The sequence below is a fragment of the Python bivittatus genome, unplaced genomic scaffold (genome assembly GCF_059951505.1).
Source record: "Python bivittatus isolate LINGU-HERP-01145 unplaced genomic scaffold, Pbiv_v1 ctg000340_np1212, whole genome shotgun sequence".
Taxonomy (NCBI): Eukaryota; Metazoa; Chordata; class Lepidosauria; order Squamata; family Pythonidae; genus Python; species Python bivittatus.
The window spans coordinates 15,885,411-15,912,604 of record NW_028277056.1 but is presented as its reverse complement, the minus strand read 5'-3'; the positions used below and the strand labels follow the sequence as shown (position 1 = coordinate 15,912,604).

The 27,194-nt window shown below is 36.8% G+C and overlaps 1 protein-coding gene across 1 annotated transcript in view; it reads right to left on the bottom strand.

Moving 5' to 3' along the window:
• DYNC2H1 (dynein cytoplasmic 2 heavy chain 1) overlaps positions 1-27,194 on the bottom strand; it is a 183,333-nt gene that overhangs the window by 69,357 nt on the left and 86,782 nt on the right. Inside the window, exons 57-69 of the mRNA XM_088140623.1 lie at positions 26,375-26,535; positions 26,059-26,182; positions 25,620-25,741; positions 24,735-24,821; positions 24,467-24,593; positions 23,592-23,733; positions 21,616-21,725; positions 20,590-20,688; positions 17,038-17,161; positions 11,944-12,107; positions 9,880-9,999; positions 7,897-8,031; positions 4,459-4,602 (exon numbers count right to left, since the gene is read on the bottom strand). Of these exons, the coding sequence (XP_087996749.1) occupies positions 4,459-4,602; positions 7,897-8,031; positions 9,880-9,999; positions 11,944-12,107; positions 17,038-17,161; positions 20,590-20,688; positions 21,616-21,725; positions 23,592-23,733; positions 24,467-24,593; positions 24,735-24,821; positions 25,620-25,741; positions 26,059-26,182; positions 26,375-26,535 (1,659 nt within the window). The remainder of the gene's footprint in view (positions 1-4,458; positions 4,603-7,896; positions 8,032-9,879; positions 10,000-11,943; positions 12,108-17,037; positions 17,162-20,589; positions 20,689-21,615; positions 21,726-23,591; positions 23,734-24,466; positions 24,594-24,734; positions 24,822-25,619; positions 25,742-26,058; positions 26,183-26,374; positions 26,536-27,194) is intronic.

The window sequence follows — 27,194 nt, the reverse complement described above, 5'->3', positions numbered from 1 at the left end:
TATATATTATATTGTTATTTAATTATAAATAATTAATTGTTTAATTATGCTAATTCACTTGACCCATGAGGAGAAAAAACATTCAAGGAAAAACAGGATCTTCTATGCCACAAATTAGAATCTCAAATTGAGTACCCCTTAATCTTAAAGTGACACCTCCCTCTAGTACACTTGAGAGAATAAATTCTTCTCTCAAGGGAGGAATTACCCTACCTTCTCAGGCTGATAACTGACCTTACCCATGTTTAGAAGAAACAAGGCAGTTATATACCATCATATATAAGCACTAAACTGAGTAACTTAACATTAAAAAAAGGCAGTAGGATTGTCAAGAAGCCTGTTTATATCCATCAGGAGTCACCAGGAGTCAAGCTCAATTAGGAGACATTTCTATTTTTAAACCAGGAATTTCTCCCTACTGTTCCAAAACTAGCAGAACCCAGGATCTATACCTCCCAAATGGAGGTTTAATTAATTGCTTATTAATTAAATTAATTAATTGTGGAATTAGTTACTTTCACAAGAATCAGAAGTTCACTATAAGAAAGGTTTTGTTCGAAAGGCACACAGAGGGCATTCCCTGATTACAAAATGGATTTGTATTCTAAGGTACTAGTGCCTTATACAAAATTTTACATTCAAGAGGTATTTGAAGAGGAAGAAGCATCTATTTTATAATGTATCGCAAATGTGTGAATGAAGGCCCATATACTACAATGGTTATAGTAGCATGAGGCGACACGGTGACATCAACTGTATCATACATTGTGATGCAAGCTCCATCCCTTTTCTGTGTGCATTGCCATGTGACCTACCTGCCCCAAAGGGTGGGACTTGTGATGCAACACTGTGATGCTGGTTTCATCCCTCTGATTTAGCAGTGAGATCCAGATGTTGCTGTATTGCTATATCTAGAACTGGAAATCTGCTTTTTAAAACTATTGCTGCGTTCTTGGGAAATGTGATGTGTTCTCCCTTCCCCACTGATTATTTCTTTCCTAATGTTTCAGAGGCTAATGCTATATACTTACTTCTTCAGTGCCTGGAAATGGCAAACTTTGATAATGTACCTTCAAGTGACTGAAACAGAGAAGAAATAACTACAAATTCAAATCCCTTTGCTCTGCTATTCTGTCTACGCAGAACCATAAGGGTCATCACACTTCCAACTGTTTCTTTGGATCAACTGAACTGGAGAAACATGATAAACCCTCCTATGGTCTGTGGAATGGGAATTAATTTTTAGGCCCAAAGGAACATTAATCCCATCTCACCTTCAGGAATACACATAACTGAGGATTTGAAAACTGTGCTTCAAATCTGAAAATAATTGTACTGGTCATTAAGTGAAAAAGCTCTGTTGGCAATGGGATACTGACCCTAAGAGTAAAGTGTCCCTCCTGCTGGCCAGCCAGTCTGATTCATATATTGAAACAGTAAGCAGCTACCCACATTATGGATATCTTAGTGGGGAACTATCCGCAACTTTGACTGATTTTTTCCCCCTTAATCTTGTGGTCGAATTGAGAAACAGTGAATTGGAGGAAACGCATACAGTAGCTCAGTCTAGCTCAACCAATTTTCCTTTGGTTTGGAAATCCCTGTAAAATGTTCTATCTAATCACTCGGAAGTTCCAGTCAATTTAGCATTTCCTTTGGGAGTTTGTTCAGAGAAGATAATTGCTTATACCCTAGTGTTAGATAGAAATCTATATGGATTTGCTTTTCCAAATCAATAGAAGAAATATTCTAATCATTCATCCAACCATACTTCTTTAGCAAACAAAAGAGAAGTAAGAATGGTCTGTTTGATACCAATGGCATTCTTCATCATTACCTGATCAGTACCCAACTATCAGGTGAAATGTGGGTGTATTTTTGATATTCTGAAAAAAAAAAAGTTTGATTTATAATTCTCCTTCTTAGCCATTGAAAATCACTTTTCTTTTGCAGCCTGCTAAATGATTGCTAATTTGGCTCTTCTGAAAGTGGTATCTGCCAATTTGTATTATGATTCTGAGTTTGCATCTCAGAATGTTGCACCAGATGTATCTTCTTACCAGAGGATTTGTACTTTGTCTCTAGCATTGAACAGAAGAGCATCTAGAGAAGACTCTGCTATCAAGGTTGCTGAGAAAACAATATTTTTCAAGGTATTCTTAGACAATTTATGTGTGAAATTAGGTAGAAAGCTTGGGAAAAAGATTACACCTGTGGTAAAATCTCTATAGACTACAGCTGAGATTTCAAATCCTTACACACATTTGCCTCCATCCATTTATCACTTGTGACCTTGGGACTATCTTTTGCACCAGTTCAGATTATCATGATAGAGAGGGCTGTCATTAAAGTATCAACAGAGATTTGAGCATTTCTGTACCTTAGAAGAATACAGAATTCTTTGACTAATTCATATACTTGCTTTGTGTTAAATTGGCCCAAAGTTACACACCCTTACAAAAGATTCTGGGATTGAAAATCCATATGATGAGTAAGCTTTTAATGTGAGGGCCACTGTTAATTTTTTAGAGGAGTCTAAGAGCAATGGTGAGAGGGATGATGATACAAATGAACAATGTTGAGGATTTTTTTCTTGCTGTTTTTAAAATAAATTTTCAGGTCTTTCTTTGTTTTCCAACCTATATTTAGTTCATTTTAGGACTTGTGCTGATGTTTTCATGTGTTTCCTGCTGAAAACTACCGAAAACATGACCACCAGTTTCAATAATTATAGCCAGAGGAAGCTGTGGTATCTTTAAAATATGGGCTTAGGAGTGCATGTGGCCTTCAGGCTGCAGACTACCTGCCTCTAATTTAAAAACAAATAGATAAACAAAAACTCTATAAAAAGACTGAGTTTTCTTCCTTCAGTAAGAATTTCAGCTTTTTCATCCTTTTGGGGTATCTCTTTAGGAAAGGGGATTAGGTGGCACATCTTTCCTAACATAGCTAGAAAGGAAAAATGGTAAAAATAAAAGAACTTCTTTGGCTGACAGAACCTTCTCTTCCTTAGAGTTTTCCTTCTTTATCGCATATTTCTGAAAGAGAGATTTAAAGTTTTCTCCCCCCCCCCCACACCCTTCCATTACGCTTTATGTGAAATGCTGTGATCTGCCCAGACCCAATTCTGTTGATGGGACTTTTTGAAACCACCGTCTCCTACTTTGGGTCCGAAGCTGTATGGGTTTTATACTTCTCCCTAGGATGGTAAAGAGGCCAACAGAAGCATAACTGCAGGATGTAAAGAAAATGGAGAGTAAACATAGGGCCAAGAAATAACAGGAATTGGACTCACAAGAATACTAGTTTAGGTAATATTTACAGCTCATTCGACCAGGAAGGGCAAGGTGATTGCTCCCATTTAAATGAAACAACTAATCCTGCCAGATAGAGGGGCCATTCCAAGGTCAAAGAACATCCCATGTGACCTTCTGGAGAATGATGACTTTTGGTACTCTGCTTTCCTGAAAATGGGGAGCAGATCTGTCTTTAAAATAATTAAAGGTCAGTGATTTCAGGGTAATTTGAAATCTAGTTTTAATTATCTTTTATTAAGATTTTATGGAATTATGTACTGCCTTCTTCTATATTCCCTCTTTACAATAGTAACTTTTTCCCCACTATTTACTTCTTTAGAAGTAAAACAGATTTCTGTCATACCTCTCCCAGGCAATTTAATATTGATTAGTGAACCAAGGTATTATGATTGTGGAGGCATAAGTATCACCTTGTTGTAGATCTCCAAACATTTCTTCACTCTAAAACCAATAGCAGAGATAGCCTATAACCCAATCCCAATTACCAATAGAAGTGAATATGTGTAGCTCAGGGTTGAACTGTGGAGTCCTTGGGGTTCTCTGAGCTTGGCTGTTTTCTTGCAAACCAATCTCAATTCCAAGCTTTCATGAATACTCTCATAAAAATAAAGGCTTTTTTTTAATATCAAGAACTATTTATAGTTATTGATATAACTATAAATTCTTATATCAGTAACTGATATAAAATCTTCCTTATTTTGACACATTTAAAAAGTGCTTAACTTGAAAATTAAGAAATAAGTGAAGAACCTGTATTTACATAAATGGCATCTCATTTGCCTTTTCTTGACTATGGAACTATGCATTCTTTAGCCCAGGAAAGATTATAATGTTTTATTTAGGACTTCTGTCAGGTAATTATCTACAAATTTATAACAAAGTTCCTTCACATATACTGATTAAGGTGCAATATTCTCAGTATCAATGGTGTGCAATCACTAATGGAAGGAGTTCCCTTATTTCTTTTCTTTAAATTTTATTTCAGCCAGCCTTATTTCTAGTACTTGAGGCAAAAAAGTTAAATGCAGTAAGCATGTGTATATGTGCAGACAGATAGTCAGACAGACAGACACACACACTCATACACACACATTCTAAAAAATAAATAATACATTATCTGCTTTGAACTATTGGCACATACCAGTTCACTATGTAGAGCCCTTTGAAAAAGTCTTAGGAAAGATGCCAAACTAAAACGATACATGTTATTAATTTTGGACAAGTCAGAAATAATAAAGTACATCTTGCTGCCACTTTCAGCCAGAGTGAGATATGCATCCCTTTCCTGAGAATAAAAAAGATTAAATGTTAGAGCTCTATTGCCACCTACTGGAGATGTATACAGAAAATGAAATTACAAATACAAATAATATACAACAATTCAATAGAATGGAAGGCACTTTATCAATGTCTACATACACTCATACGCACACAAGACAAAGTGAAATATTTATGCTTTGTTAGTCAGCCAATATTAGCCAAATGGGCATACATGTTTCCCCCAATGTTGTCTATAGTATCCCAGGTGTTGGGGCGGGGAGAGGTGAGGGGATGCACAGGGAATCGATTATATTTCTACATCATGTGCAATGGCCAATATTGGCTACAATCCCCCATGGATAAAAAGACAGCAAGACAGACACACAGACAGGTACATATGAGTCCTAGTAACTAGTATCTGTAACAGATCACCTCTTGGTTGGACTACTATAATGTGCTCTATGTGCAGCCACCTTTGAAAACAACCTGGAAGGGCAGCTAGTACAAAACTGCAGCAGCTAAATTGCTGGCAGGACACCCCTGCCCATGTAGAATAATACTTCATTTAAAGTTCCTACACTGATTACTAGTAGGCTTCTGGGCCCAAATCAAAGTACTAGTCATTACCTTCAGTGCCCTACTCAGTGCAGCACTGGGATATATCAGGCAACACCCTGCCTAAACTGAATCTGCCCATCTGGTCCAGATATCTAGAGAGGGGTTGCTGACAGTCCTTACCTCCCGAGAGGTGCATGGGGTATGGAAAAGTTGGGTGTGGAAAAACCTTTTCTACGGTAGTCCCAACCTGTTGGAACTTTTTCCCATTGGTGGTATGCACAGCCCTAAACCTCCTTGAATTTTGTAAGTATGTTGGAACAGTCCTATTCCATTATCCCTTGATCCTGAGCTGTCAATGTCATGACAGGTTATCATATGAAATTGTACTAGTTTATTTAGATATACAGTACTTTGCTTATATAATGTTTATTTCTTTCTGCTGTTCACCACCAGACTCTTTTGGGATTGAGATGGGCTATAAATTTTGTTAAATAGTCATGATGCAAATGCTGGCATTATGTGTACAACTGCCTCAACAACTGCACAAGTATTTAAATCACGGCATTTGCACGATGATATTATCACACACATTATTTGCCCCTTCCCATAGGTTCTTGTTCTAATAATGTTTCATAAAGTTTCCAGACTTAAAATATAACTGCTTAACAACCAGTTAAGCAACCAGGAAAGAAAACAGATGGGAATGCATAACACGGGTATGAACTGGTAATTCAGTGTTGGGCTATTTATGGCAAACCACTTTAAATTCCAAATAGCTTCAAATGCCATCTGTGATTTGGCATATGGGTTTATTTTCTACAGTAACCAAGTCTAAAATATAACTAGAAGTACCCCAAACCCTCAGAGAAACTTTGCACTGCTCTTGCTGGTTTTGTATTCAGCAATTATTTGTGTATTAATCTACTGTACTTTCACTGTACTCTGAAATTTCAGAACTAAATCATTTCAGTGCAAGAACTATAGAAAAAGTACTTTTAAGATCTATTCCCACATTCCCATTAACCTGCAGGTTCCTACTGTGATGAAACAGTAGATAAGTTGTATTACACTGGACCAAGTAAAGGCTTAATTGATCACTTCCTGATAGGAAATACAGTGAGACAGGTGTAAAGAGAAAAATAGGCATTTGACAGTTGGGCAAAATAAAAACAGAGAAAGAAAAAGGTGATACTTATATATAAAAGGAAAAAAGAGACATTGATACCTTTGTGACAAATTAATCATTTTTTATATAAGCATAAATGAAGAACTTTCTTGATATAATTCTTTAAAGCGAAATAACTTACATCCTATGCTAAGTGTTCCTAGCAGGTTAGCAAAGTTTTAATTGTTTATAATAATTGTTCACACTATTGTAAGAAATGCCAAGTGCAACATCAAGAAAGGAGATAATACTATTAATGGTTCCCTTGTCCCCTTGCAGATGTCACAACCAAGTCACAGTCAGCAAGGAGAATCATATATATCTTGGATTTGTGATAAAAATGGGACAATGGATTATTTTGTTTGATAAAGATGAGGGAAGTAGAATAAAAAGACAATTGATAAGATGGATGGACAGAATCAAAAGGATTATTAGAATCGACACAAGTTATTATTACAGAGAAGTAGATATAGTGAGTGTCACCAAGAATCAAGCTTGACTTGATAGCTCTTAACTAAATTTCAACCAAGATTAGATACACCATCAAGATGGATTAATCATGTTGGACCTCTATCCAACTTGAAAGCACTTATATTCTATGCTGCTGTAAGATATGCCTATTTTCATATCAGAGTCTTATTTGGATTATTATAGGATGGACAAGAACCATCCACTACTTCTCATTTTCCTTATTTGGGAATAATATTGGAAAAAAAGACAATAGTTTGAGGTTTTACTCTGATATGAGAAATAGAAACAGAAATACTTAATACAAGACACTGCAGGCATGTGTATCTAGAACAGAAAATTTTCCTAACTTTCCCACCTTGGAGGATATTAGTTTCCTGTTGCAGCAGATATGGCACCTGCTTACTGTAGATGTCTTGACCCAACTATATGTTTTAGTCTATTGTCCTTAGGTCTTTTTTACCTACTAAAGCTTATTGCTAATCTAATTAAGCAGAAACTATGCTCTGAAAGATAATTTAGCCGGAGTTTTTTTTACTCACAGATGTTTGTGATAGGTTCTTCCAATTACTATATGTCATTTGATATGTGAGGGAAGCTAATCAGAATACCGTTATCCTTTAAACTGCCTTTCAAATCTCCAGATATATACCAAATGTAATAAAAAAGAAGAAGACATGTTCCTCTGGAGCGGAACTTCAGTTACAGTATATTACCTCCCTCATCACTGAAAGTTATTAAGAAAACAGAGAACATAGAAACTGTTCGGTTCTATATGGGATCTAATGAGTCATCTTGCAACATTTTCTCCACTGAAATCACCATAACTTAGAAGTGCCTATTTTTGGATGTGTCATACAAATATAAGGCATTATTCTAAAATAGACTTTATTTTATGTTTTTCATTGTGAAATAACAAAATAATATCTTTACTGATGTTATGTGTTTCCAGAATAAGAGATAAAACTACTTAGGATGAAAATAACCTCAGGAGACCACAGAAGACATACTAGCAGACTACACAATCCAGTTCTGGGATTAATTAATCCATTGGGAGCTACAATAAAACATGTTGCTTAACAAATATATCTTCTAATAAAGCAAACTAAAGAAACCCCAATTACCTACCTGATCAAGGGAAATCTGAAGTCTATGAAACTCAACAAGTGATTCTTGGATGAGGGCACTACTTGCTTTAGTTTGATTTAAAGATTCAATCAGATCCTTATTTTCAAGTATATTTCCCTTACAAGTTGCAAGAGTCTGCAGGAAAAAAATGTTCAGATTTCTTTTAATTGTTTGTAATACTTTAAATCTTGGAAAAATAACAACGTTATTCAAATCCACATTGTGTGAATGTGGTTGGTTAATACATCATATCTTTCAAATGCTCCAGATTCCTTAACCAGGGATTAGTGGTGAAATATTAGAGTGTATACTAAATGCAAGAATTCTTCCTGCTATCTTCCAAAATTCAGCATTGCATGTGTCTATCTTAAAACAACATTGGTTATATTTCTGAATTTATGTTAATCCTAGGCATTCTACTACTTTCTCATGAGTCCTGGCTTGAAATTAATGAAAGAACCCAAGAAGCTCACAGTATCTACAGAGTTTTTAAAATATCATGCTATGTAATCATTTCAATCAACCAGGCCATTTTTAAAAGTCATCATATATAGAATGTCTTGTTTATGTGGAATGTCTTGGCCATGAGATATGCCAAAGAAATTTTACATACCCCTATAGCAAGATGGTGAGTGCATGCACAACATGGCTTTTGGAATTCATCTAGCCTCTTTATAGGCAGTAGCTATACTGTATGTTCAGGTGCAGTGTGGAAACACAGGACTGGCCGTGTGCTCTGCTCTAGTTCATTTGACTGGGAAGGAAGAGGGAAGAGGGCTTAGAATGGTGCAGTCACCAGCATTCCAAACCACTTCCCAACTGCCTCTCCCATAGGGTTGCATTGTGGGAATTTGGGAATATTTTTTTTCTTCACATCCCTATCCAGATCCAGCCTAATTTTGAACTTGATCTTTGTTTTGCCAATTTCTTCTCACACCAAATTTGGTCCTATTCTGTTAAGTTTCCAGAGACTTATCCTATTGACAGACAAATTGTGACACTTATTTACATAATTTCTTTCCAATACTTTGCTGGCTTGGAAAGAATAATAAAGTACCGCTTTTCATCTTGCAGAGTTTAAAATGCATTTACAACTGTAGCAGTTACAAAAGAATTTACTGCAGAATGAAAAAATATTAGAACCTTTAAAAGTGTTTCCCATTCCAATTACTTTTTCAAAGAATAATTTTCAAGTACAACAGCACTTCATCCTAAAAGCTGATGATTGCTAGATTTTGCTTCTCAAACTAATAATAGTATAATCTCAAGCATTTAAATATTTTCACATAGTAAAAAAAAAAATTTACAGTACTTTTTCACATAAAATGTCAGGGCTGTTTAAACCCTTTGAAATAGTTATTTCAAAATGTGCAGGACTGTATACAAACTACTTTTTAAAAAAAATTGTTACAGCAGTTGTGTCTTTCTAGGTTCATACAATTTCTTGGAAGTTACCTTCAGCTGTTTTCACATGTCTGTGCATGCAGCCAATTCACTTTGCTGGGAAAAAAGGAAGTGAGATGGCTCTGCACACATGTAAAAGTAGTTGGGAGTAGTTTCCAAATCAGCTACACAGGCCTAGAAAGTCATAGCTGTTTTAATGAATGGTATGTATCCTCTCTGATGCGAAGAGATTTCAAGCTTGGGTGAATATACCTCTGGGAAGTAAATTGGAAGAGGAGAACCCTTTCCTGAATCCTCAGAAAAATGGGAGGACACCAACTGATGAGGTCATATTTATGCCTTGGTGGGATTTTCAGAAAAGGAGAAAATTCCTTGATTCTTTCACAAGTACAGCACTAATCTGAAGTATCCAGAAAAAAAAATCAGGAAGTTCAGAGACTACTGCAGTTTTAATCTGCTCAGTAACAACCAGTCTACCAGTGGATGAGGTATCTCAGAAAAACTGCAAACCACTCCTGGATGGCTCTTTGCAATAAACAAGTTACATAAAAACGTTCATATGAGATAGAGGTCTGTTACCTCCAAAAGGGATTCTTCAAGTTTTGCCAGCTGTATTTTCTTTTCTTCTTCTTGCTGTAATAATTTTGTCTTTTGTTCTTCCAAATCTGGCTTTTCATGTTGGATAGTCAAAGCTAAAAGCTGGAAGGGCAAGATATTTTTGAGAAGACAGAAGAGTACATAAGCATTGGGTTTTTTAAATTATTTATTTATTTATTAAATTTTTCACCCACCCATCTCCCCCCAATGGGGGAACTCTGGGCGACTCACAACAAACATTAAAAACATAAATATATATAAATATATAAAACATCAGTTAAAAGCATTACTAAAAAGGGGAAGGAGAGTCCAAGAAGATGAAAAATCTGAGGCTGAAGACAGGAGGCCTCTATGGGGCTAGCCATCCCCATGCTTGAGGTAAGTTTACTTAAAAGTCTACTTAAAATATTTAAGTTTACTTAAAATATTTATATATCCTTCCATCTTATATATCATAACCCTGGGCAACTTACAAACAATAATAAAACAATAAAAATCATAAAACCAATATTAAATCTCCCAGCACACCCAAAGACAACAAAACCCTCATGTCCAACAGACAATTTTCCTGGATTCCAGCTAACACACTACCCCAACGCCTATAGGAAAAGCCAGGTCTTCTAAGCCTTTCAGAAGGCCAGAAGGGTAGGGCCAGCTGGATCTCAGGGGGAAAAGTGTTCCAAAGGGAAAGGAGGGGCTACCAAGAACATATGCTGCCTAGGTCCCACTAGATGGCAACATTTAAGAGGAGTATGCCCACCTTATTGGACCCATGGAGCAGGAAGATACTCTCAGAGAGAGGCAGTCCCATAAATAACCTGGAAATTCTTGTTACTGCTGTTGTTTTACATAACTTAATACTTCCTTTTTGACATGTTTTGTATCCAAAGATGCCTTTTGTGAGTAGAAAGACAGTTTCCTTCACACAGGTCATTCCCAGTGAATCCCATCAATTCTCCTTTCTTGCATTCCCTTATTCTTCATTCATGCTATTCTAGAGAAGCTCCTGACTCATAGGCAGATTTGGAGGAAACTGGCAGGGGAATATAATACAGTGCAGGGAAGGCAAGGAAGCTCCTTTGCTGAAGACCACTTTTACTCCCACTACTCTCAAGCTAACTTATTTTCCTGTAGATTTCAGTAAAATTTAAAAGCATGAAATATAATAATGTTGTAAACTTATATCAGTAAACATAGTGTAAGCAAAAGAACAAAACAAAAAACAAAAACAAAAAGACACAGTGAGAAATGTATTTTTCTTTACTCTATATTTCATGTATTAATCGTTGAAAAGTTCTCCCCAAAACATCCATTAATTATTTAAATATGGAAATAAGTAAATTAGTGTATACACCTAATATCAATAAAACAATCTGAGAAGCATTATAGTTAGTTAGCATTCTGCCATTCATCTAAAACTGAAAATACTATGATCATTGTAAATGGCCATTGTATAAATACAATAAATAACGTTTTTCACATTCATGTAAGACTCCTGCATAAGCATTCACTCCAATATTTGCTCTAATAACAGATCTTCAGCACAACAAAAGGAAGAATGAGAGACAGAAAGCAAGGGAATGGATGCTGCTATACAAATAGCTGGACATTCTTAGCTGGAAGTCTTAATCTGTGAAGACTGGAAACATTTAGGAGCACAAAAGAACTTTCACCCATTTTTGCAAATAATTCTCAATGCAGTGGAAAAATCTGGACAAGCGAATTAGAAGGTGCTAGTATCTCAGCTTAACTAATATCAGCAAGCACAAGGTGGATAATAGAAGAAACTGGAATTATATTGCTCTATATATATATATATATATATATATATATATATATATACATACATACATACATACACACACACACATACATACACACACACACATACACACACACACACATGTACACATACATACACATGTACACATACATACACACATACATACACACACACACACACACATACATATATGTTTTTTTGATAAATTATATAAATCCTTTTCTCATTTGATTAAAATGAAGAGTATATTATTGGATGCTTACCTGCCCTCTTAAGCCACTGCGGGTTATTGTAAAGTTAACCTCTGTAACAATAGAAGCTGCATCGGGTGGGATATATGGATTTGGGTTTCTTGTTGACAGAAATAGGCAGAATTCCTCATTATAGTCTATTATTTTGTCACCTATCTGTACAACATATCGGGGTCCTATAGGAAAAGGGAAAAATACACTTCTTGAAAATAATGTATCTAGAACAGAAATCTTCTAAATCCTAATGTTAAAGTTTACCCAGATGAGAGTATTTTTTTGAAAAGCAAAAGCTAAAAGTTCTATTAAATCAAAACCAATAATAATAAAACAATCATTAACATAACTTTCTATGTATTCAGAAGCAAACACCATGCTGGCTGGAAATTACAGGAGTTAGCCCAGCATAGCTAGGTCAGCATCAGGGTGGAAAAGCTGAAGAAAACTGTGAAAAAATGGGCACATGAACCATTCATTATCCATCCTTAATCACTTTAATTCTGATATCTTAATTATTCAGATTTCATGTTTAGAGAAGACGCATTCTTAGCCATTAATTTCAATGAACCTATTCTAAACAGGACTAAGTGAATCTAACTTTTCTTAGTACAGAAAAGGCAACGTGGTGGCCTTTAAAAGTTCTACGCTACAAATTCTACAAGCCCCAGTCAGCACAACTAAAAGTAAGAAATGATGTCCAAAAGACATAAGAATTCAGTTTATTTATTAGGGATTAATAAATACTTTATTGCAATTATTGCAAACTGCAATTATTGCATTTTTTGCAATTATTTATATCCTGTCTTTCAAGATAAAAAGTGTATAGCAAACTACATAAATGATAATAGATGTATAAATAATAATTATTAAAAACAGATAACAAACTTCTAGGATCTGTTACTTCTCATACTAAGCAGTTGATGGTAAAGTCCCACTGGGAGCAGCAAGAGAACAGTCCAGCTAAGCCAGATTTTGTGGATGCTGTCATCTGTCTTCTTCCATCTTTCTATTGCACTATCCAAGCCTAGGATAGTGCAATAAATTGAATAATCTAACCATTACACAACACCCATTCTTAATCTATCCAATTGAGACCAAAAAAATGTATAGCAGCAATGATGACTATGGGTTAAGGCCTCATATAATTTTAAATGATACAGTCACTAATATGTTCTTTGCATTTCATCTTTTATTAAACTGGAGAGCTATGTTGGTCTATGACCAAAATAAAGATTTGAATTTGAAAAGTGGAGAGCAAAGGAAAAAAAAAGAAATGTTAAATGATAAAAATTCTTAGTTCAAAATACTTGCAGGCCATTATAGTATATGTAATAATACCACAGCAACCTCAGAATTAAATCCTGGTGGATACTGCATTTAAAATCCAGGAGAAAATTCATCACTCACTCACTCACTCACTCACTCACTCATTCATTTATTCATTATTTCATTTAACAGGGCATATAAGCCATTCCAATCAGAGCCAACTCTGAATGATGTACAATTAGTCTCCATTACTCAGATCAAAACTGAAAATTGAAATTAAAATTGAAGTACAAAGTCCCACATATAGGAGCAGAAATACACAGCAATCATCACAACCAAAATGAAAACATCTTTCATTGCTAGATGGACCCGTAGTATTATGCCAATCCTCAGGGCCTTAATGGACTTCTGAATACTAAAGGCGAAAGAGCAATTGGGATGTCCGGGGGAATGCTACTGCAAAGCAAGAAGGGGGAAAGTGATTGAAAAGACATGCTGCTGTGGCCCCTGTAGGGGGCAATCCCTGAGCAAGGGAACACAGAGCTCACCCTACTCGATGTAATCAGCTGAGGAGATGCTATTGGGAGAAGGCATTCCTGCAGATATCCAGACCTGAGCCATGAAGGGTTTTAAAGGTGACATCTAGTATCTTGAATTGCATCGGGAAACCAAGTGATAACCAGTGCAGCTCTCTCAGCTGTAGATATGGGCACACTGGGAAGTACCTGTAACTGTTCAAACATTTTAGACCAGCTACAGCTTCTGAATACTCTTCAAGAGTGCCAGTTATAATCTTCTGCTTTCCTTATGGGTCCACAAACATTTTAGGTCATACTTTATATTTTGAAAGCATGCTATGGTCATTCACAAAAAAGCAGCTACCATAGGAAGTTTGCTCATTCACTAACTGGCTGTTACAAGGAGTGTAGCTAGTCACAAAACACCAATTTACCAGAAACTGCTCTCTACCAATCTGTCTAGTCTCCCAAAATGCTTACTAGGAACCCCCAGCATACTTTTTTCTCTTTTTTCCCAGGCAAGTAAGCATCTTTACGAACAAAGCATTGGGCTGCTGCCATTCATTTTCTAAGAAAATCCTTGGAGCCCATGTGGAATCCAAGGGCATTCTTGCGAATAAAGATAAATCTGGGAGCTTGTACTTTGCTGCGCAATATGCCTGCTTCCTTTTTAATTAATTAAAAATATATTTTTAAAATTCAAACTGAAGTGAGATTATCTGCAAGCACAGATAATGTCCACAGGAACAACACTGAGCTTCCCTAGCTCCTTTATTAGATACACATGGAATGAAATCATGAATTAAACTAAGGTAATTTCCTGCTAAATTATGGCAAATAAATAGTGTCCTACAAAAACATATCAAAGCACTGAAACATACAATCAAGTAAACAACATATATGAGAATGCAGAACATTTTTCTCTGAATTATAGGAAGAACAGTGAAAAATCTTTATGATCAGGAATTATTTTAATCCTTTTACCAAGAGCAAAGGGGCTCCATGCAGCCCTAGGAAAACCAATCAGCTGCAGATTGTTTGGGGTAAAGGCTGTGCTTTGATTTACTTCATTATGACATAAATTTCACCTGCACATTGTAAAATGTAGAATACTGATTAGGATAGCTACCAATTCACCAAAAATATAAAATATATTTTTCATATAGCACCGTGAAACAATCATATGACTGTCAGAAGCAAGATAAGGAAAAACCTGTGTTCAATATCCATGATTACATATCACAGGAAAGTGCATCTGTAAGTGAAGGTCAGAGGGAAATTCTGCACAGCAAAATTGTTCCTATTTCCTCAGTTAAATCACTTCAGAGTCTGAAGTCCCACAGATCAACACTGAGTGAAAGAAAGGTTGCAGGAGCATTAACAATACATTCACTATCCATAATCCAAATGGGGGCAAAGAAATAGTGTTGAAACCAATTTAATCTGCTGCCCTTACATTTGTGTGGCGCAAAATACACACAAACACACACTCATATAAATTTAAATTATTGATTTAGATGATTTTCATTTGCGCAGATACTATAAAAAGCCTCGCTAATCTGTTAATGGAGTTAAATGGATCACAATTAAGTATTTTTTTTTTCTAAATGAAAAACGTCACTTCAATGTAAAAACATATTTTATAGTATGACTTCTAGTTCTGGGCCACAACAATGCAGATATTGTATTTAAGATCTATTCCCACCCACCATATATCCCCTCATAAAGTTTTCGTTGGCTCCTGTTCCACTGCATTTAGACATCCATCCATCCATCCATCCATCCATCCATCCATCCATCCATCCATCCATCCATCCATCCATCCATCACATTTATATAGCTGCTCATCTCACAAATGTAACTCTGGGCAGCGTACAATAAAAACCAACCATAAAGAGAAACAAACATTAAAAATCATTCCATAATACCAAAAAAAAATCAATATTATGAAAAAGACCAGAAGAGAGCATCTTCGGTGTTACAGGAAATGTAGCCATTTCACCAATTCTCCATTCCCCTGAGATCCCGAAGCCTGCTCACATAGTCACATTTTGAGGGACTTCCAGTAGGTTACCAAGGATGGGCCAGTCTCACCTTGGGGGAATGATGTTCCACAGGGCAGGTGCCACAGCAGAAAAGGCCTGTCTCCTGGGTCCCACCTGATATAACTCCTTAACAGATGGGACCTGCGGCTTACCTCTTCTGCCGGATCTGATGGGATGGGCAGATGCAGTTGGGAAGAGGTGGCCCCTCAGATAACCCGGACCCATGTCATGAAGGGCTTTAAAGGTCAAAACTAGCACCTTGAATTGGACCCAGAAGCAATCAAGAATCAATGCAGTTGTGGAGCAGTGGTGTAATGTGTGCCGTTCTAGAGGCAAACGTAACTGACATGATACTGTTTCCCTTAAAACACACACACCCAAAATTTCCTGACCCATACCAGTTCTCCAACTACTGCCAATTTCCCTTCTGTCATTTGCCTCCAAACTCCTGGGGCACATTGCTAATTCCCACTTACTGATTTCTTTCTCTTGTAGTTTCTTTTGTTGTGGCTTTTTTCGATCTGTATTTTGCCCTTTTGTGTTCCACTGAAATAGTGATTATGAAAGTCACACTTTCCCAATTACCAAATCCAAATATCTCTACTCACCCCGCTTGATCTCTTTGCCAATGTGGACATAGCTGACCTCTTATTTTTTTCCTTTAACATAGGCATTTGTCCTCAGCAAATTACTTCCCACCTATATAAGTACTCTTTCAATCTTTCCACAAAGGGTTATTTTTCCTCTGCTATCTCTGTTCCCATTGAAGCTGTATATTCATGCTGAAATTCATATTCACATTCAAGTTCTTGCCAGGAGAGTTCAGTAGAGAAAAAAAAAAATCTTAATAGAAGCCAGTTGGTAATGGAGCCAGTTACATAGATGGTAGGCAACCATCACTAGGGAATACTCTAGTTCAGATCCCTGTCCTGAGCAGAAGGTTGAACTCTATTGCCTATAATTCTGTGAGCAGATTTCTGCTCCCACCTAATGCCTTCTCCTTTTGTTATGCATTTCTCTCATCTGCATATATGTTCCAGATAGTCCCTGGTCATTCCTTTGGGGATACATGGGGTTGATAGAAGAAGAGGAATCTATTTTGCTGACAGATGCCATTTAGGTCAACATATTGACACAATACGTATAATATATATTAGATAGAATATAATTGTAAACATGGGTAGCAGATTTACAAATAAATAGCTTTTTAATTCACTGTTTTACCTGAGAGTCAAAACAATAGTTACATATACCAACCACACGCTAAGTTGGAAATTTACCTTGTGCAACAAGGTCCTTTCTAAGCAGTGGATAAAGCACAGGCTCAACCCCATCCATTTCCTGTATAATAAGAGTTTTTCCAAATCGCACAGCCAATTCAAGGGCATTAATAAAGTTTGTATCCTGCAGAAATAAAATTTCCTATTGATTATACATAAAATACACAAGGAAAGTATAGTGTCAGAATTATGCTTGCACACATGTTCCTCGCTCATTTTGCCATTTTGGATATAACCGTAGAATTTTCACTCCAAAATCTCTAATTTGTTGGAAAAAATAAACTGGACCAAACTGGAATTGAAGCTATCATAACAAGGAAGGAGAAATTACAGTGTAGAGTAGATGCCCTCTACTACATTGATCACAGGAGCGAAAGAAGGAACTCCATGAATATTTTACATGTAACAATCTGGATGGTTGTTAATGTCTGATATTGTTTCTCTAAGATAAACTAATCAAAGATTATATGTAGATGACTTAGCTAAATAAATAATTTCAGCTACCTATATATTTCAGAGAGGCTTCTGTGGAAAAGGTGGAAGTCAGCACATCTAATCCTCCACTACCTGAATTCTCTCACTTGCTAGATGAATGTTGCAATATGGCCAGTATTAAAATGAGCTAACAACGGAATAAGAGGAATGATTCCCTTTGTTATTTAAATATTTTGAAAAATTATTAAAGAGAATAAAGCTGAATTGGTGCAACCTTACCATGCACATCTGTAGAGATGGCAAAGAGGGGCAACTAATGTCAGGTCTGTCATGACATTATTATGCATAAGAAGTGATTATATTCTGTGCAACATTTGCATCATGATGCCATGATACATGTGACATCATCATGGTTTCTACCAAACATCTATAAACTCTACTCTAAGAAATACTGTAGGTGAAATTGTTCCTTATGGTGGGGAAGACTATACATAACTGTGAATCAGAATCTAGTATAGGCAATTCAGTCATTCAGAAACATGTGAAAGAAAATAATCTATGCAAATCCAGTGAAGGAAAACTGATTATAAATTCTGCCCTGCTGGATCATCAAGGTTCCTCTTAAATCCAGCATTTTGTTTCTCAGTGGCCAGTCAGATGCCTTTGGGATGGTCGAAAGCAGGAGACAAAGACATACTCCTCTCTCACCAATGATCCCCTTTAACTGGTATTTCGAGGGATAGTGTCTCCAACCTGAAGTTAACACTGACCCTTCAAGACTAATACCTCTTTGATAATCCTGTCCTTTATGATTTTAGTCAATCTTTTTTTAAAACTGTCCAAGTTATAGAATTTACCATCTCCTGTGATAATGACTTTCACAGGGCAATGAAGCACTGGTAAAAAATTGCTTCTTTTGTCTGTTATAAATCTCCTTCCAATTGGCTTTATTGGATGATCCCCTGTTATTAGTGTTCTTAGAGAGAGACCCTTTCTTTTGCACTTTCCCCATGCCATGCATGATTTTCTACATCTCTTTCATGTCCCCTGTCTGTCACCGTTTTTCCAGCTAGGAGTCCCCAAAACTTTGTAGAGTTTCTTCGTCAGGACATTTTTGAGCCCCTCTTCATTGAGTTGGCTCTCTTCTGCAGTTTTTCCAGTCCTATTATATGATTTTTCAAATATGACCACCAGATCTGTATACAATATTCTATTAATGGATACAGGTAGTCCTCACTTAACCACAATTAGGACTGGAATTTAGGTCAATGTGGTGATTAAGCAAATTATCACATGACCACTTCACTTAGCAACCCTAATCCCAGCAGTCCCAGTTGCTGTCATTAAGCAAGGATCGCAGGTGGTTAAGGGGATGAAGTCTCCGGTAAGGAGTGTGGGGATGCTTCGGGGGGTGGGGGAGGCCCTAGGAGGCCCAGCGCAGGCCATGTGCGAGTTTGGGGGATGCTGCAGTGTGGCACAAAGCTGCAGCCACCCCTGGAAGCCTCAGCTGCCCCAGCAGCACTTATGACTGCAGGGCCACTGCAACTCCCCCACCCGCCTATCTCCCCCGCATCTATGCCCTTTTGACTGCCCTGCACAGCAGCACTCAGTGGCAGCAGTGCCGAGGCTGGGGCTAAAGTAGAGGCCTGAGGCCTTCAGCAGTCTCAGCCAGCTGCCACTACCCCCAGGTCTTGACTTCAGCCCCAGCACCGCCGCCACTGCCACTGAGAAATGCTACCTCACATCCCACACTGCTGGCCTTCACTACCTTGCGCCATTCCCCAAGCCATGCCTCTCATTCCTTCCCTAAAGCTGGAGGCCCGTTGTCCCATTCCTTCCCGAAGCCACATGTCCCATACCTTCTGCAAGCCATGTCTCTCATTCCTTTACTAATGCCATCATCCCATCGTCTGGTTCCTTCCCAAAGCGTCCCATAACTTCTGCAAGCCAGCGGCCCATTCTCACGATCCTTCAGAAGCCTTCTGGTCTTCCCCAGGTCTCACGAGAATGGGATGCCGGCTTTAGGGAAGGAATGAGAGGCGTGGGTTGCAGAAGGTATGGGATGAGCAACTTCAGGAAGGACTGAGAAGCATGGCTTGGGGAACAATGCAAGGCAGAGAAGGCCAGTGGTGTGGGGCATGAGGTGGCATTTCTCAGTGGCAGTGGTGGTGCTGGGGTTGAAGTCAAGGCCTGGGGGCAGCGGCAGCTTGCTGAGACTGCTGAAGGCCCCAGCCTCTACTTCAGCCCCAGTTCTGTCGCTGATGAGTGCCACTGTACAGGGCGGCCAAAAGGGCATAGATGGGGGGAGATAGATGGGTGGGGGGAGTTGCAGCGCCCCTGCAGTTTAAGTGTGGGGGGGCTGCCAAGTGCCCAAATTTTGATCATGTGACTTTGGGGGCACTGCAATGGCCATATCTTTGGGCATGGGTCGTAAGTCCATTTTTTTAGCACCGTCATAATTTTGAACGGTCGCTGAATAAATGTTTGCTAAGCGAGGACCACTTGTATACCATATGTTTCTGATTTGTAAAATAGCATTACAACATTAGCAGATTTTTTCAGCTCCTTTCCTAATGATTCTAGCATGGAATATAACTTTTTCACCACTGCTACACACTGAGTTGACATTTTTACAGAACTACTCTATCTATCCACTATGATCCCATGATCTTTTCCTGGTTAAATTCTCAGCCCCCCTCAATATGTATGTGGAGTCAGAAATTTTTCATCCAATGTGCATTTCTTTTCATTTGTTTATGATGAATTGCATTTACTATTTGGCTTCACCTAGTTTAAAGAGATTCTTTTGGAGTTCTTTACAGTCATTTTTGTTTTTTTACCACCCACAGAAATAGCTAGCTCACTGTCTTCTCCTAAGTCAGGACTGTTTATGAATGAATTAAAATACACTGGTCTCAACAAAAATTCCTAAAGGACTCCATTTCTTACTTTGCTCCACTGAGAAAGTGATTAGCTTCTAAAGTTGATACGTAATATAATTAATATAGTTAACAATGTAAGAATTCCCCTTTTCTTGGTCATTCATTTTAAATGAAGGAATGACTAAAAGATACTTCCTACTGTAATCCAGAACAATTTATAAGGTTCAAATATTACCTGCTGGTTGATAATTTCCAAGCGTGATTCTTTCAAATGTGTTTTTAGCCATTCTGTAGCTCTAGAAGAAGGGTCTATCAAAAACGGGCAAACTTTACTCTGTTGAAAGAAAGAAAGAGTTGTATTTTATTCTACAAGGAAACAATTCAGGAATAAAACTACATTTAATTATCTCTCCTGTCCTTTTCGAAAGAAAGAAAGAAAGAAAGAAAGAAAGAAAGAAAGAAAGAAAGAAAGGAAGGAAGGAAGGAAGGAAGGAAGGAAGGAAGGAAGGAAGGAAGGAAGGAAGGAAGGAAGGAAGGAAGGAAGGAAGGAAGGAAGGAAGGAAGGAAGAAAGAAAGAAAGAAAGAAAGAAAGAAAGAAAGAAAGAAAGAAAGAAAGAAAGAAAGAAAGAAAGAAAGAAAGAAAGAAAGAAAGAAAGAAAGAAAGAAAGAAATTGAAACATTGGTACTGGCAACTATTTAGATAATACATACAGCAAGAAAGATAAAATAAGAAGTAGTAATGTAATTTGATGTATGACTCATCCTACTTCTTAGAAATGAAAATCCTTTGCACTTCTTAGATATTTAACCTTTCAGATTTTTAATTACCTAATGGCGCACTTAGATTTGTAAGGGGAAAAAACTCCCAAACCATCCTCAGATAATGCAATCCTAACATTAATAGATTTTCTTGACTTCCATCTCTCTGTAAATATCAGAAAAGGAGTATCTGGAAATATTTCATCAAAGAGAGAAGGGAACAAGAAGCTGTTCCTCTGTCATCAATCCAAAGACCAGAATTAAGTAACCTAGTGCTTTTCTGACAGTTCTATTTATGGTCAAATAAATGTGAGTCAAACATTGCTTCAGACTTTATCATTCAACCCAGAATTTTTTGAGATTGGAAGGCACTGATATCAGTCAGGCAGACTGGGAACAGAACCAACTCACAAAGTCTTGATTTAAGCCTTAGTAAATACAGCCTGAATGCATGCTGCTTGAGTGCCATTTCCAAAATATAACAATAAAAAATACAATTTACCTGAAGTATCACAAGAGCATTTTCTATTGACAGATCATCAGAGGGCAAACCTTCAGTTTTCCAAATCAACTGCTTACTCTCTGTGCATAGGAACCGCCTAAGATCAAATTCTAAAAAAAAAAAAGAAAAAAAGTTTTTCTCTTAATTTTCCTGAGTTAGCTTGGGCATTATACATTTCTGATAAGTACCTAAGAATTTTATACAACACTGCAAATAAATTATATTGTACCATATGCCATGTTTGCTTCATGATACTGTGTATCTGCTACTTCCTTAGGAATTATTGATAATGACAAAACCCCAGATTAGAGAGATTATAAAACATATATAAAATACAATTAGAAGAGAAAATCTGTCTGGATCTATAGAACAGATACCTAAAATCAAAAAGGAACTATTTATTCAAACATTAGCTTCAGTTTGAAATAAGTTCTAAGATCACATACTCCTTAAACTGGTATAGATATAACATATGTTATCTCAAAAGAAAAAAGAAAGACAAGGAGAGGAAGAAAAAACGTTTTGATTACTGAACCCACCCACAACAAACATATAATTATATTGTCAGAAAGAAATATATTTTATTATACTTAATGTATGTTTTATGAGAATATTACTTTCAGACTTGCAAGATTCTATTAATGTAGCTTTACAATAAAGTAGAATTAGTTGATCTGGTCATGTTTCCTGTCTAGTCCATCTGGTAAGGCTGACATCAATCTTGCAAGTCTCAAAATATAATTCTCTCACTGTCACCTTTACAGCCCAAAAACTTAGGGAGGGTCTCTCCTGAGCCTCCTGCTCCACTGCTATGCAGCTGCGGGCTATGCTGTCTCTTATTTGACCGTTCCCTTGGTAGTATCTCTTCCCCCCATCTCCCAAGGTCTTTCCCACATACCATTACACCTGTCAATAAGGAAGAACAATCTTGATTAACACTACGTTTCAATCCTTCCCTGATTGCAACTTTTTGCCGCTATTGCAACTGAACCTCAAAACTGAACTTGACCAAACTACTGTATAAGATACTTACAAAGAAGGAAGAAGTAAACCTCTCAGGTTAGAACAATGAGATCTCTCTCCCCTGCCTGCCACTTATGAAGCCTTTAAAACTGAACAAAATTAGACAGAATATTTTCCTTGTCATTCAGAGAACTAATATTTTGCTAAGAAATATTTTTCTGAGATTCAAAGAGGATATTCCTTGTCTTGGGACACAGCAAACAAAAGCTTAAAAAGAACTCAATATTCTTATACCATTAGCCTTTGCATATCTTAAGATGAAAGGCTATGTATGCTTTCTTCCCATCTATGCTCAGTTTGATATAAAGAGTCATACACACAATGTTACAGTAAGTTTCCTGAAGAGCAGGAATTGCACAGAAAAGGTTTTATTGTAATTCTCCAGTGGTTATTTTCTTGGAGTTGATAAGATATGGTGTTTAAGGCAGTCTAGAACTTACCCTCAAAGTAATGATTCTTTGATTTCTTGGGAAACCACTGCTTTGGACCTGCAAAGGAACAGGACCAGTTCTCTGGAAGCCCAAAGGTGGCTGGCCTATCCTCAATCTCCCTTCCCTTTTTCTTTCAGGTTTGGCACTAATGCTGTGTTTGGGCTTCAGAGCCTTTGCCTGGCTCTCTTCCCCTTCAGATGCTAGAGCTGGATCTTTTAGTGCACTGGAGGCTGACATGGGGTTCATACCATAGAATGAAAGAGAAAGTGAAAGGTGTGCATCACTGGTAAAGCAATTACTGGCCTCTAAACTGCTCTTCCACCAAGTCATTGGAGTAAGTCCTAAGTGTTCAAAGTTGATTTGTTATTGCTTTTTCTGGTTTAGGAAGAGAGTCAGCCTTAGCTGCTAAGTATTCTTTTCCCACCCCATTATGCACTTAACACAGACTTATGTTGATGTTGAGATTCTGTGTATCACTGAATCAGCTGTAATTTAAAAGCAGAACATGAGAACAATTCTCACTTTCTAGACCAGCAGATTTCGTCCATGAATCCAAGCTTGCTTTTCTCTGGTCTTCAGGTGCAGCTGAGAGGTAAGTAATAAATGCTGCAGACAGTTGAGCTCTCCTTGGCAGTGTACTTAATTCATCTGCTATTTCTGAAACCTGAAACAATTTCCAGTATGATTATTGATTTATCTAGTCAATATATCAATATGCTAAATAATAGGTCTTTCGCACAGATGGGAAGTTGTCCAGAGAGATAATTTCTGTTTGTGTAATTTGCTTCTTCCTCTCCAAGAACACAATGGATTTTAATGACCACAAATTGTGAAAACACCATTATTCTTATGTACCAAAGTTTTAATGGGCTAGCATGAAGACCTCACTTTTTAATTTACCTCTTTCCTATGTATAAGCAGAAGGGCATTATTTAAATCAGGTATGGGCAACATTTTAATGGCTAAGGGTTGCATTTAACATTTTAGAGGAATCCAAGAGTGGTTAGTATGATGATGTAAATAGACAAGGCTGGAATTTCTGAGGTTTTTTTAAAAATTTCCTGGGTTTGGGAAAGAATTCTACATCATTGGGTATTTTTTTTTTAAAAGTTCAGCCTATTTTAAGGTTTAGACTATAAAACTAACAGAATAACTCTTAAGGTGGCAAAAGATCACACTGCCCACAAGTGATTCATAGGCTGCAACATCAAAATTAGAGCCTTTGACTGGAGAGGATGAGAGAAAATTATTTCCTAATTAATCAGCAAGGAGTATTCATCACAAATAAACAAGATTCACAAGAATTGAAAGAGGTTAAGAATGCTTTTTGGAAATAAAACACTTATCTTGAAGAGAAATGGCAAAAATATGGATCTACTGAAGGTTTAATAACCAACCTGTGCATTCCATCTTTTATGCTCCCTATCAAGCTGTTTAATCAGTATCTCTGCAGCTTTCACTGTCTCTTGAGCTTTCACGACTTCTGTTTCCAGTTTAGCAGCTTCACTTGTTCTGGCCTGGAACCTGCATACCAATTGCATTTTTAAGATGTACAACTAATAAAAGCAATTTGAAATCAATTATAATTCCCATTTCAACAAGGAAGTGTTACTTTAAAATAAAAATAGTATTAGAATAGTATTAACAAGTCTTAAAAAAACATACTTATCTTTTAATTCTGCCACTTTCTGACCAACAGAATTAACCAAATCTTCTAACTTCTGTTTTCTGTCTTCTGTTTTTCTGAGATTACTAAAATGTATTAAGAATACTAATTGAAATGTTTACAAAAACAACCAATAACATTAAAACAAAAATTATCAATTGCCATAAATTAACATCTTTATCCGCCTCTTTCAGAGATCATAATAATGCTAAATTTGTGGTCTATACCAGGGTTCCGCAACCCTGGCAACTTTAAGACGGGTGGACTTCAACTTCCAGAATTCCCCAGCCAGCCTTGCTGGCTGGGGAATTCTGGGAGTTGAAGTCCACCCGTCTTAACATTGCCAAGGTTGAGGAACCCTGGTCTATACCATGATGGGGTTCTGAGAGACACTAAAGGCAACAAAACCTCTCAAATACAGCCATTTTCTATCACTAGAGTTTTGTGTCCTGACTGGAGTTTCTGGGATTTTATTTTAACTAATAAAAACTTAGTGACCTAAACAAGTTTGAAAACCCCTTCCTTAGACAAAGAACATTCTCTGAACAATTTTGAGTCTATCCCAAACTGCTTTAAACAATACTTCTAAACAAAATGGGTGAGCAGACAAAGCACAAAATAGGATTTAGAAATAGCAACACTTTTTCTGAGGAAAGATACTTAAAGAGCAGCATTTTGGAAGCAAACTTGAACATGGTATAGCTTTCTTTCCTGAAGATGTTATATTCATTTTAAAGATTTGAGCCAAACTTTCTTCTACCAAATCAGGCAATGAAAGGAAACAGTTTTCCTCTTTTAAATGTAACAGTTCTCTTGCAGTTCAGAATTATAATGAAAATGATATAAATACATACATAGCTATTTATGCTTCATACACTACTTACGCTTCTAGGCCAGCTTGTTCAGTTTCCAGAGGCTGAATTCGTTCTAGGACATAGGAGTATTGAACGTTGGCCTTAACCCATGCTGCTAAGGGTGCAGCTGCAGTACTGGCCCTTTTAGCATTCTGAAACATTCAAACATATGTATTTGATCTGAAGAAAATGTGCACCAGAGGTAACATCTAAAATACACTCATAGAAATAATACACCGCCATCAACACTCATTGAACAACCAGGGTATCTGTTTTGGAAATTTAAAACCAATAATAGAACACAGTTCTGTTGTACAAAAATTAATATTAAAACATTTTCTTTTTCCATCTGCTATGTAGCATTCCTATGCAAATTATTATGTACTGGGTAAAATACCTGACATTTCGACAATGAACTACTGTAATCTATGACTCGGTTAATTAATATTTGTTAAGCATGTCAAATTACCTTTGGCTCAAAGGATGCCTTATTTTTAGCTAGAAGTTCTTCTACACTCTCACGAATTTCCTTTGGAATATTTCTAGCATCAAAAGTTGCGATGTCTTCTCTCACACCTCTTTTGGCAAGGAAACTGCAGAATATACAGTATATTAAATAACCATTCCAATGTGGGAAAACGGTTTAGTGAAAACACTGTCTTAGTGTACAGTCCATAAATAATTTATGGTTATTATTATGGGCTTTTTCTGGCATTCAGAAGAAAATAAATTAGGATTTAAAAAGAATTATAACACTGTTTTCTAGGATTATAATCTTCTATTACCTCTTCATGCTCACCCACGATGTATCAAAGATACCCATCAACCGTAAGACACCTTCTAGTATGTCTCTAATGATATCAGGTGGCATACGTAAGGAGCGGATTTCAGACAGAGATTCCGGTTTGATATTTCCAACTGCTAATTTAGCTTCATTAACCAGTGGCTAAAAAAAAATAGGGAAAGGGTTAAAGCTGCTTAGCTTTTAACTACAGAACTGAGCAATGTCTTCATAATCAAAACTTAAATAGATGACATAAAAGTGGAAATTTCACTAGAATGCTGGTGAATCAGTACTTAACCCTTTCCTCCCCATATTCCTACTTTGTTCCTAACTATAGTCTCTTTCTTACTCTCCAAAGCCATTTCTGCTCCCCAATTCATTTCTTTCACAGAAGCTTTTCTATTTCCAGTAGGACAGAAAGCCGTGGGTTTTCTTGCCTATGTTGGGGCCAAAACATAGAAACCATACAGTTTCAGTATTCAGTTAAAGGTCTAATCACAAAAACAACAATAATTAAAGTCTAAAATAGAAAACGAGGAAGACGTGAGAAATTAGAACATTAAAAAATTAAGAAAGGAAGTACATCAGTCAAGAAGAGGCAATCAGAAAATCAATAAAGAGCCAAAAGAGCAATACATGTAATAAAGAGATACACGAAGAATGATTACCAAACAAAATTATTAGGAAAATTGCCAGAGGTATACCAAAAGAAAACAGAGATATAGCAATGATGAGATGAAGGAAACTACTCTTAATTTCTTGAAATACCCATAGCTGATGTTTACTGATAAAAAGAAGTAAACATTGTTGGGGAAGTTGTC